Source organism: Saimiri boliviensis, chromosome 1 (assembly GCF_048565385.1).
Source record: "Saimiri boliviensis isolate mSaiBol1 chromosome 1, mSaiBol1.pri, whole genome shotgun sequence".
NCBI classification, from domain to species: Eukaryota; Metazoa; Chordata; class Mammalia; order Primates; family Cebidae; genus Saimiri; species Saimiri boliviensis.
Genome location: NC_133449.1, coordinates 163,241,276 through 163,254,479, shown reverse-complemented (window position 1 = coordinate 163,254,479; position 13,204 = coordinate 163,241,276). Strand labels below are relative to the sequence as shown.

At 37.3% G+C, this 13,204-nt stretch overlaps 1 protein-coding gene across 5 annotated transcripts in view; it reads right to left on the bottom strand.

The window, feature by feature from the left end:
- Positions 1-11,900, bottom strand: part of PPP2R2B (protein phosphatase 2 regulatory subunit Bbeta) — a 520,898-nt gene extending 508,998 nt beyond the window's left edge. Inside the window, exons 1-2 of one of the 5 annotated variants that reach the window (XM_074379725.1) lie at positions 11,637-11,900; positions 11,439-11,516 (exon numbers count right to left, since the gene is read on the bottom strand). In XM_074379725.1, the coding sequence (XP_074235826.1) occupies positions 11,439-11,516; positions 11,637-11,646 (88 nt within the window). In that variant the 5' untranslated portion in view covers positions 11,647-11,900. Of the gene's footprint in view, positions 1-11,438; positions 11,603-11,636 lie in introns of those variants that run through there. The other 4 variants (XM_074379718.1, XM_074379708.1, XM_074379710.1 and 1 more) reach the window with 4 other exon arrangements.
- Between the last annotated feature and the right edge of the window lie 1,304 nt (positions 11,901-13,204).

The window sequence follows — 13,204 nt, the reverse complement described above, 5'->3', positions numbered from 1 at the left end:
CCTGCCTCTGCTTCCCTCCACAACCTCAATACAGACTCTTCTCCTACTGATGATCTGCTCATCCTGAGCTTCCTTCCAGCCACGCCTGGATTGCTCCTATCTCAGGGCCTTTGCACTTGTTTCCTGTGTCTAACCACTGTTCCCGTGAGTTTTTTTGAACACGATTTCTACTCACTATTTGCATCTTAGCTTAAATGTCACCTCTTCAGAAAAGCCTTCATAGAAAAGCCATGTAATATGCCATTCCTCATTGCTTCATTTAGCCACTCCCACACAAGCACATTTTATATTCGTTATAGCATGGGTCATCATTGGAAAATGTCTTGTGTCTTTGTAAGCTTGCATTTTCTATTTTATTTTTATTTTTTTATTTTATTGCATTTTAAGTTTTGGGGTACATGTGAAGAACATTGAAGATTGTTGCATAGGTACACACGTGGCAGTGTGATTTGCTGCCTTCTTCCCCATCACCTCTATCTGGCATTTCTCTCCATGCTATCTCTCCCCAACTCCCCACTCCCCTCTGCCCCTCCCCTATTTCCCCCCAACAGACCCCAGTATGTAGTGCTCCCCTCCCTGTGTCCATGTGTTCTCTGCACTAGAATGTGAGCTCCATTAATACCACGAACTATTTTGAGGGCTGCTGTGTTTCCAGCACCTACTGCCTAATATATATTTACTGAATAAATGGATGAATAAAATTCAATATTCTTACTTCCAACAAAATTGGTATAAAGTTAGCTACACTCTCTTTTTTAAAACTCAATATGATAGACTAAAAATAAATATACTAAGAAAAAGGCATAATGGTTACTTGAAACCTTGAGCAAAAAAACAGGAACCACCCCACAGTGTCCTTGTGCTTAATTATTTATTCTTGGCTTTTAAATTCCATTAACTAATAACTTAGGAACTAAGTAGGATGATGCTGAGCCTGATTAATTAGCAACATTTACAAAAAGGCAAATAATTTTCTCACACACCCCAGGCCCCAGTTTCAAGACAAGTCACTCTAGAGAAGCTTGGCGTCTGGATTTGCTGGAGCCACGTGTTTTACAACGAACAAGTCAATGACCCACCATTCTTTGCACAGTGCTAGCAATAGAATTGGTTAAGTCTTATGAGTCTCATTTTTCTTGTAGTTGATACTATTGTTAGACTACCTTGAATTGCACCCTCCTTCCTTGCAGCAAAGTCTAGATTTTGTTGTAGTATCTTCCACTCAGGGATGATGATCCTATACCAAACTCAGGCACAAGCCTATTTGTATAAAGCCAGTTAGCCTACTCCCATTCTCCTTGCCAATGGATGGTTTCAAAGTGGGCATTTGACTTAGACTGTGGCAAAGGGGACATGAAAAGAAATTTTCTAGGGACATCTGAGGGAAAAAGTTCCTTGCTTTAAAAAATAATCAGAATGTCCTTTCACCTGACATTGCTGGTTTATCTCAGAGTAACATCCAGAATTGCTGCAGTTGTCTTGGGACAAAGCTGACATTCCAAGGACAGCAAAGCAGACAGACAGAGAGGATCTGAGTTCTCTATGCTATGCTTCACCTAGGGAATTTATCAGCTCTGGGGGCTCCCTGCCTTGTGACTTATTATGTGAAAAACTGGATTATTGCAATAACCTTTCAAGTAATTCCTTCTTCTGACAGTGGTCCATTAATTGAGCTGCTGCTAGAAAGAGCATTTTTCAACTAGTGGCTCTCTATTTCATTCAGGCAGGAGACCACGTATTTATAATGGTTTATGAGGTCCCACCTTACATCTGTCTGCCATCATCTGTCTCCGTCATTCACAACTTCTTCCTTTGCCTACTCAACTTCAGACACACTGGCCTCAAGTCCAGTCTTTAAACATACCAGTTAAGCTCTTGCCTCAAGGAAATTTGTGCTAGCTGTTTTCCTCTATCTGAAACTCTCCTCTCCAGATAGTCACACAATGAATTTTTTTTGCCTTCTGCCTTTCACTCCTCAAATGTCATTTGCATGAAGTCCTGACCATCCTATTTAAAAGAGAACACCACATCCCTGTACTCCCTATTGGTTTATTTTCTTGCATTTATAGCCTCATATTTTAATTCCACTTGTTCATTATACTTACTGTCTAGCCCCTCCACTATTGAATCTCCAGTGCCTAGAATGCTGAGTACATAGTAGGTGCTCAATAGATATTTGCAGAACTGAGGAAGAGATCATTCTTTTCCTATTCCAGATATGTTGATAGCAGTTTTCTGTTGCAGCTGAAAGCATCTTGAAAGCATGATGGATTTCCCTTGAGCTGCCTTGGTGTCCTGTGCCCTGCATTTTCAAGACAGTCAACCATGTCTTAAACTCACAGTTGTGCATCCATAGGAAGATAAGCAGTAGAAAAACCTCTGGTGTAGGATTCAAAAATTTGCTTTCTGGTCTCTGTAAGACCTCGGGCAATTTAAAGCTTATCTCTAGCTGCCTTAATCTCCTCATAAAGAGAAATAGGAGGCCGGGCGTGGTGGCTCAAGCCTGTAATCCCAGCACTTTGGGAGGCCGAGGTGGGTGGATCACGAGCTCAAGAGATCGAGACCATCCTGGTCAACATAGTGAAACCCCGTCTCTACTAAAAATACAAAACATTAGCTGGGCATGGTGGCACGTGCCTGTAATCCCAGCTACTCAGGAGGCTGAGGCAGGAGAATTGCCTGAACCCAGGAGGCGGAGGTTGCGGTGAGCCGAGATAGCACCATTGCACTCCAGCCTGGGTAACAAGAGCAAAACTCCGTCTCAAAAAAAAAAAAAAAAAAAAGAGAAATAGGTCTACTATCTATAATATCTATACTATCTTTTTGTTGGCAATGTGGGATTATAAGACCAATTCTAGTTACCTTCTATGGGTTATAAGACATATATGACCCATACATGTTAAAAGAAAAGTCTTATGTATTTGTAATGGATTGTTTTGAATGAGCTTTTTTATTCTCTAAAAATATCCATTATTTTTGTATGAATGGTAATATTGATTTTTTTGGTTGGTTGACATTTATTAGTTAATGAAGGCTATATTCATTCAATAAATATTTATTAAGCCCCTGCTTGGTGTCAGGTTACTTTCCAGGAGTGCTCTATCACAGTAATTGAGAACACCAACTCTGAAGTCAGACTGCTGCGTAAATGGATAAGTTGTTAAACTTTCTGAGTCTCAATCTCCTCCGCTATCAAATGGGCTTAAGCTGACACCTTCCTCACATCTTAGTACTGTGGCAAAGGTGGAATGAGATAGCATGTTGAAAGCAATCATTAAGGAGTCTGGTCTCGTGAAGCCTGATTAAACAGAATGATCATTATTATTACTCTACCCTGGCCAGGTATTGTGCAGCACTTTCAAAGATCTTATTAACATATCCTTTCATTTTTTCAAGTTGGCAATCACCCAGGGAATCTGAGCAAATAGCCCGAGACAATAATTGAACCATGAATAAAATGTGGGTCTATGTACCCAGAAGTCTTAGCTAATTCCTGTTCCTACTTTAGGTCTCTGATTGACTTCCAATCTGGCCAATCTTACTGTAGCAAGCCTTCTGTGCTCTGTTCCCAGTGTCAGTTGGGTGACTTACTTTTTTCTAGCACTTTACACAATCACATTGGATTGTCATTAAAAACCATGCTAGGTGATGTCTTCAGGAAAGTGTACAGTGTTTATTGGAGGAGAGTAGCAGGGTTTTGTCCACGACTGGCCTCATCACCCAGCCCAGTGCCTAGCACATAGTAGACGTTTCATAAATAGTTGTTAATTAATCACATTTAAAGTGATTGGCATTAGGGAAGGGGTGAAATAAATAGCCATGGAGTTTATTTTCTCTTTCTTGGCTAGGAAATATTTAATTACCTAATGCTTACAAAGAGAACAGGATGTTTGCCTTCAGTGTTATGTAAAGAACCTGCTTCCCTTCCTCCACAGAGATCACTTCTCCCCAGCCCACCTGCAGAGTACAGCAAGCCTTCTCACACCAAGACATTCTCCATCACAGCTGAGAAAAAATGCTTTCATCATGCACAACATGCCAATGTTCATAATCATTCCAATTTTTCTTCTGGCAGCTTGGAGCACCATACAAAGTGAAGTTGCATAGAAAATCCCCTTGTAGCCTACTGGTTGCAGAGAAGAGTTCTCCACTTCTGTTTGATACACAGAGGGAAGGTTTTCACTCCCTTCAGTCCCTGAGGCAGAGAACTTGGTTGCACAGTAGCTCACATTTATTGGCATTCTGGTTTCCTTTAAATGTACTCAAAGCAGCTTCACATTTCCCATCTTCTCTGCTCTTAGAATAGCCCTCTGATGTAAGAAAAGAAAGAACAGAATTTCTCAATGTGCCTATTGGATCAAACTACTAGAATTATTTGGGAAGCTTGTGAAATATGCAGGTTCTTTGACTCCACCTAGTGAATCAGAATCTCTAGAGGTAGTATCTAGTAATATTCATTTTAACACTCTTCCCAGGGGATTCATATGCACAGTAAGTTTGAAAATCATTTAGTAACTCGTACAAAGTCACTAACTGAGTAACTGAACCAAGTTTAAAGCAAGGAATTATCTGATTTCAAATTGTTACCTAATTAAAAATCCCCTTGAGCTGCTGATATAGAAAGCTTCTGTCCAGAAAGACAGAATTTCTTCTCCCTGAAATGGGAATTCTTAACAATGCCAGTACTTTGCCCTGTATCCAGGAGTGGAAAGAACAAGGCAAGTAAGGGTCCATTTTATATCATTTTGGCTAAGATCTGTAGGGTGAAGTTACAGTTATTGTAATGAACATCTAAACATCTAAGAAAGGTTATTTGTCAATCACTGACTTCTTTCTATAAAATGAGGAGAAGATCACATGTCCTTATACGGCTTTGAGACAACCCAATTGGTATTTTCTGTTTTTCTGGTGACAGCCAAGAGTCACATTCACAGAAGGGAAGCTGAAAAATCATTCCTATAATCCTCAAATTTCTTAAACATCCATGCAAAGATAAAACATTTTTGCAAATGTTATAGGTAGAGGATTCCTCTTTGCAAGGAAGCCACAGTTGCTGGCTTTTACTTTAGGGTATGTGAAATGTGCTTCACATCACATCGACAGTCAAACTGATGTTTCTCTTTCATTAGAAAGTGGAATCGATAGAATGCCTCATCCTTCCCTCTACATGAGTGATCTTTTCAGAGGGAGGGAAGGAAAAATGTTATGCCCATGTAGCAAAACAGAATAAATACCACAATTATTTCCCATGAATAAGATGAAGTGACCTATGTTGACAGACATCAAAGAACTGCTGAATGAGGAACAAACCACCCCAGAATTGTAGTATTGTAAAGAAAATGGTTATATGCTATAGCTGGGATAAAAACAGAAACCTCACCAGATAATTCTTTTTCCCATGTACAAAATCAGACACCAAGTCTCAAGAAGTTGTCTGATATCAAGTGGGCAATTTCCAGCACGTAAAGTACTTTTAATGATGAAATAATATAAAATTCCGTGCAATGAAATCTTATGTTATATGAAATATGCCTGCTAAGCAAATCAAATATAAGCATTGCACATGGCAAATCAGAACCTTTAATGTGTAAGTATCTTCCAATAACTAAATTAAGTCAACAGTGTTTAGATGGCATCCTACCCAGCAGTATAACTGAAAGTTTAGGGCATCAGCAAATCGTTTGTTGACTGCATGTCCACGTGATCTGCATGAGTTACGTGATCCCATTCAGTTCAATGGTTCCAAATACCATCTGCATGCTGAGGCCTCCCGAGCTTCTATCTGTATCTCTCAGATTGTCTCTTTAAGACATATATACAACTCGTATATACACAACTTCTTTCTCGATGTTTATACCTTTGTATCTTATAGCTACTTAACATTAATTATTTTCAAAATGAAGCTCATGATTTTTCTCCCCAAATATCTTTTTCCAGGTTCCACAGTGTTAATAAGTGGTGTCCACCACCACCCAATTGTTCGAAGCTAAAACCTGAAAAAACTATCTTAATTCCTGAGTTTACTTCTCCCCTAAAATCTAGCCTATTGCCTCCAAACCATGTATGGAGCCTGTTATCTCTTCATCTATACTTTCTCCACACTAATAAAGTCACATTGTCTCTCATCAGACTTCTTATAAAGCTTGTCCAAGGAATGGTATTTTTGAGAATGTGTCCCAGAGATATAATCACAGTAGCTAATCATAATTATTGAATAGTGTCTATGTGCTATGTTGTTTAAAGTATATATCGAATTATATTATAAGAATTCTTCAGGATAGCTTTTATTATCCCAATTTTACATATCGGGAGATAGAATCACAAAAAATTGGAGGTAACTTACTCCATGCCTGTAAGTAGGTGAAGCCAAACTTGAACCAGGTATTTTTAACTGTGAAACATATGCTCTTAATTACTATATCTCACTGCTTTTCCTGGATAAATGTAAAGATTTAACTATCAGGTATTCATAACAATGTTATAAATATTGAAAATATAGCTAAATAAACTAGGGTATACATACCTCTCTTTATAGGAAAGATAATCCTATACATTGTTAAGTAAAAACATCAATTTACAAAATAGTATTTCCATTATGACTCCATTTTGGTAAAGAAAAATCATATAGATATTGTTTAGTGTAAACTAACCAGCTCCTTGCACAGTATTTGACACATAGTACTTGTTTCTTGACTGAATCAGTTAATGACCATATATGCATAATAAGAGGTTAGAAAAATATACCATATTCTGTGTCACTTGTGCTGGAAAAAACAAACAAAAAAATCCAAACAAACAAACAAAAAAGAAAAATATACCATAAAATTTTGTCAGTGCTGACCTATGGGTTGTGGGTTTATGAATGACATTTATTTTCTGATTTTTATGGGTTAAATGTAAACTTTTTTACACTGAGAATATGTTGTTTTAGTAATCAGAAAGATTTGAAAAGTTATGTTTTTAGAAATTATTTAAAGTTTATTTTAAAGGTTTTCTTCCCACAAATCTATTTTGCTCCCCCAAATGTGTGAGATTCCTACCTTTTTAGTAGTCAAAGTATTGTAGGCTTTAGCCTAAGCACAATTATCTGTAGCTCAGTTTATCTTGTGTTCTGTTTGATATGATACTTTATTTTTCTGGTCCATACTCTGTCTCTCCTTCAATGGTGCATTTCTTGAGAGCTTGGACTATATTTTATTTATCTTTACAACCCTCTCACTTTCTGAGACAGTACCCTAAATATAGCAAACACTCACTAAATGTTTATTGTTGAACTCACAGTATCATTCATTTAAAGTCCTATAGAATAATTTGACATGTGAAAAAGTTCTTGTCTACTACTTGATACCTCAGATCCACATAAATATCTTGCACCAAAATGCAATTTGAACATCTTATAATAATCTATTGATAATGGTTTTATATATATATATACACACACACACACACAAACACACACACATATATATTATGTATGTGTAATATATAGTTAATATATTTTTATATATGTACAATATCATACACAAATATATATGCATATATGTGTATATATACATATATGTGTATATATATAAATTATATATATACATATATGTGTATATATAAATTATATATATACACATATAATATATAATATATATACAATGTATACATATCTATACATTATAATATATATAATATATATACACAAGCATATATAATACATATACACATATAGGTATATGTGTACACACACACACACACACACACACACACACTCCTAGCCCTTATAGCATAATGGGTGACTATACTATTATCCCCATTTTGCCCATGAGGAAAACTGAAGCATGGAGACATTAATTAACTTGCCAAGGTAACCTGCTAGAAAGTGATAGAACTGAAATAGAAAAAGCCATTAATAGGAATAAGTATTCTGGAAGGGAAAGCTGAATAAGTTTTATTGACTTTGATCATACAGAAAATTAACTTGGGTAGATTAAGCCAATTAAACCAAATGAAATCTGATTTTTAACCAGTAGCAAGTGAAAGTCATTTATTAACTCACTCAACAAATATTCAATTTCCACTAAGGCAGTATTAGTGGAGGTTAAATGACATCTAAGATGTGTTGGCCAGGGAACCTCCACGCCAGTGGCTGTGTGTTTGTGACCAACCTAATTCTTCTTTTTAAAAAGTGTCTGCCTTATTCGCTATTTTAAAGTGCATTTTCTAAACAAAATAGGAATTGATTGTCATTTCCATCCTGATTCTGACCCAATTAATAATCCGTTCAAGCACGCTACTTTTGTATCATGCACAGTAAACATTTAAACCTGTCGTCAATTCACCTGAATTCATGATTAAAGGCATGTGTGTAAAATGCACATTCCCAGCCCACATTCCAGAGTACTAAGTCAGAATCTCTATTTTCAAAACAATGTTTAAAGAGTAGGGGCTTTGGAGTCCCAAAGACTAGGTTTGAAAACTACCTCACCCATATTGAAGCTACAGTGTCTTTGGCAACGTACTTAATACTTTTTGTTTGTTTGCTTAACTTTGATATCCTGCTAGGTAAAGGGGAAATAAAAATTCTTCCCTGTCATAAGGTTTTGTTGAAGATTAATTTACAATGAGGGTCTAATTATAATAGTATCTATAATAATAGCTTACAAATACCAAGTACTTACAAAGTATTGAGCACTGTGGCCCCTAGTGCTGTATCTGTATTATCTTACTAATCTGTCTTAAGCAAATAATAAGTCTGCAACTGGTAAGACCTACAGTTAAAGCAGACACTAAGAATTCTCATAATTGATGGGAAACCAGTAACAAGGACAAGATGTAAGTGCAGAGTAAGAGAATAACAGATAACTTGGAACAAGTCATCTAGCCTTGTGGTGCCCAATACCAGTCCGCTACATCAGAATTAACTGAGTAAACTAATTAAAACACATTGTATCACCCTAATCCTTGAAACTCTAGCACAGCAGCTCTTGGAGACCTGGGAGTCTCTATTGTTGAAAAAGTTCAAGTGATTTTGAATCATGGCCAAAATTTAAAACAACAGATTAACTTGAACTTTGTTTCCTTAAGATCCATGAGGTTAGAGAGTAGGTCATTTTTTCCTTCCTTTCAAACAAGTTTCTAATGTCTAGCACAGTGCTGCCATATAGAAGATATTCAAAGTTTTTTTTTTTTTTTTTTTTTTTTTTTTTTTTTTTTTTTTTTTTTTTTTTTTTAGACGGACTTTCACTCTCGTTACCCAGGCTGGAGTGCAATGGCGCGATCTCGGCTCACCGCAACCTCTGCCTCCTGGGTTCAGGCAATTCTCCTGCCTCAGCCTCCTAAGTAGCTGGGATTACAGGCACACACCACCATGCCCAGCTAATTTTTGTATTTTTTTTAGTAGAGACGGGGTTTCACTATGTTGACCGGGATGGTCTCGATCTCTTGACCTCGTGATCCACCCACCTCGGCCTCCCAAAATGCTGGGATTACAGGCTTGAGCCACCACGCCCGGACTTCAAAGTTTTTTTTTTAAGTGGTATAAAATGAGATGGATAAATTTCTATCTGTCTTCATGGGTCTTCAGAAGGATATTTTTGTAAGGCTCTATTTGACAATTCATCTCAAAAATAGAGGATTCTATATACAAATAGAATTTTAGATCCAGTAATCCTACTACTGGGTCTATATTTAAATAACAAAATCAGTACATAGAAGAGTAATCTGCTCTCCCATGTTTATTGCAGCTCTAGTCACAATAGCCAAATTATGAACTCAACCTAAGTGTCCATAAACAGATGATGAATAGATATATGCAATGTGATATATACATATATATTATATATACATATATATGTATATGCAATAGAATATTACTTATCCATAAAAAAATGACATCTTATCATTTGTGGCAACATGGATAAACCTAAAAGGCATTATATTAAGTGAAATAAGCCAGGTACAGACAGACAAATACCATATGTTCTCACTCATATCAGGAATCTAAAAAGGTTGATCTCATAGAAGTAGACAGTAGTAGAATAGTGGTTACCAGAGGCCTGGTAGGGTGGTAGGAAGATGGAAAGAGAGTGGTCCATAGGTATAAAGTCATCGATCAGAGGAACAAGTTTTGTTCTATAGCACAGTAGGGTGACTATGGTTAACAATATCATATGGTGTATCTCCAAACGGCTAGGAGAAAGGATTTTGAGTCTTCTTACCACAAAGAAATGATAAATGTATGAGGTAATGGATATGCTAATTATCTTGGTTTGATATCATTACACAATATACACACATCAAAATGTCACATTGTACTTTATAAATATGTATAGTCATTGCATCAATTTCTTTTAAGTATAATTTTATATAGATTTATTTATTAACATCTTACTGTGCTTTCTCCTATTTTGTAAACATAGAGTATTTGGTTTTTGGTCACCCACTATTAGATTCTCTAAAAAAAAATTATGGCAAGATTGTAAATAAACTACCCTTTTCAAATTATCAGATTAATTTTTACTCAAATTATGTTTTACTCAGAATTGAAATGCTACAGGATGACCAGAAATTCACATGTATTTGTGCGTGTTAGTTTGATTATAGTGTTCACTTCATCATTCTTTAAAACTGCTCACTTCATCATTCTTTAAAAATAGTTTTAGACCTGTGTTATAACACATCTGGAATCTAAACCTACCATCAAAGCAGCAAAATCTGTTTCAGACAAGGCCTACTGCATTCTGCTAGAAAAGCTAAACCATGATTTAAAACACCCAGAAGTGCTATTCTAGTTCCTTCCAATTGCCTATCATTCAGTGTTTTGTAAGGCAGACACCCTTAGGGAGAGTCATGGAGGTCTCCAAGTCCCAGCTTACAAAAGAAGAAAATAAAGAAAATTAAAAAGTTCTTCAGGAGGAGGAAAACTAATGCATTATCCCAGGTAAAGGGCCCTGGAATAGGAAAGTCTCCTGAGAACCAGAAAGGCAATTATATGCTAAGATTGGGATTCAATGTTCCCATAAGTCATATGACTAGACTTGAATTCTCCAATCTCCCTCTGCACTTCATGTGTAAGCAGTGATCCTCCACGTAGAATGGAAGGGAGAGATTTATGGTTGACAGTCTTAAAGTGTTTGGACTCAGCATTCTACAGTGCTGACAGACCATCCTGAAACAAGACATGACTAGTTTAGTCTCTGTCTCTGCAAACCTATTTTACTGAAAGTTCATTTCAGTGCTGCCTCATTGGTGGGAATAAAATAAATTTCACCAGAAAAAAAAAAAAAAAAAAAAAAGGAGAAAAAGAAATTATTAAATCCATTTCTAGCTTAGAATGCAGTTCTGGGGTGTGTGGGGACTTAGATTCATGGAAGCAAAGATGAAAGTTTTTAACTTTGAAACCAGCACAAACTCCCAAGAAGGCAAGGAAAAGGAATGGGGATTTCTCCTACCTTCTGTGGTTCCAATCTCGATAGTGCCTTTCACTTGGCTGAAGCACCATAGCGTGTCCTGGGTGAGCGTCCCAACTCCTGAAAGCAATACAAGGAGACACTTCAGGTTAGGTAAGAGCTCCCAGTTGTTCTTAAGAGACCAACAAGAAAAGAAATATACGGCAGAAGCTATGCATTTCTAAAAGGAGACTTGCACACCAGGTATCATCTCGTCAGAGAAGAGACCCTAATGAGTCCTGAGAGTACGGTCAGTCTGCAAGCACCACGTCCCGCTGTGAATCACTGCTCTGTCTCCTCTGTCTGACCATGCCAGGACCAGCCTGAACTGGAGCAATTGGAGTCTGTCCCTTCTCAGGCCCTGGCAGCACCCTGGAGTGGTTACGAAGAGCTTGCAGTTGTCCCCTGTGTGACTGGCCCTTTTCACGGGAATACTAATGCTTTTGATTGTTTTCCTTCTGTAATGGTGGGGAAGAGAAAGAGGCAGTTCGTTAGGGGGTGAGAGGAAAAGAAAGGCAACATTTTTTTTTTTTTCCTAACTGGGTTTCACAGCTTGCATGGTTGAGCGGCCAGTAAGGGGTGAGATACCCAGAGCCCTTCCATCTCTCTTGTTCACTTCTTGACTGCTCGCCAAAGTCAGGCTGACTGCATAGTAGGGAAAAAACAAAAAAACAAGGCTGGGGATGGGGCGGGGTGGCTCATAGAGTTGGGGAGTCATTTTCTGACAAATGTGGCCTATTTTGTTCCAAGGGGATTTTTGTTTCAGATTCAATTGGACATTTGATGGGTCTAAATGTTCTGGGTAATAGTGACTCCTCGTTTCTACAAATATATATAGCCAATGCTAATACATATGTTAACATATATACTAAGACATATTCTAATTCTTTTACATTTCCAAAAGAGTCCGTTACAGAACACTTCTGGATAGCAGGGGTGCCAGTTTCCTTCTCAACAGCATGAACATTCCCCTTCAATTCAACTAGGTTTTAAAATTCAAGAGACTATTGCAGAGTCAAATTTTGGGAGATGGTATGAATTTAAGAATAAATTCAGTAAGAAAAAAGCCCATGAAATGTCATAAAAAAATTGACCTTTTAAAATGCACAGGGAACTGAGTATCATTTTCATTGTCAGCCACCAATTTTTATTGAATTCCTGTATGGAAACCTTTACTCACTCGGCCACATGAAAGGAGCATTGTCTCATATGCTCTACTCAGTGATGTTGACAGGTTATTTGATGGAAGGAGCACAGGGTCATTATTAAAGGTAGAGACTGGAATTAGACAGGGTTTGTAGATGGGCTCTGCCTTGGGACAATTTTCTAAGCATAATGAGACAATTTCCCCATCTTAAATGGCAATAATAATAGTATCCATAGGGTTGTGGATATTAAATGTGTATAGTACAGTCAAGAAATTTAATAATGGATACTAGTAGTAGTAGTAAGTATTGATTCTAAAATATTCCATAGTAAAAAAAAAAAAAAAAGAAGAAGAAGAAGATTGGCTGAGAAAATTTCATGCACTATGCTAAGTACTTGACTTGGAATAACTCCATTCTTACATAAATCACGTGGAGGGCATTATTATTATCCCCATTTTACGGGGAGGAAACTGAGACTCAGGAAGTTTTGGTAACCCCCTCGAGGTCACACCTAAGGCTTGGCAGAGTTGGTGTTTCAACCAAGCCGGAGTTGCAATATTCCCAGTGTACAGAGATTGGATACCCATTTGATAGTCAGGGCCCTTTAGCCCAGAGAGGCTT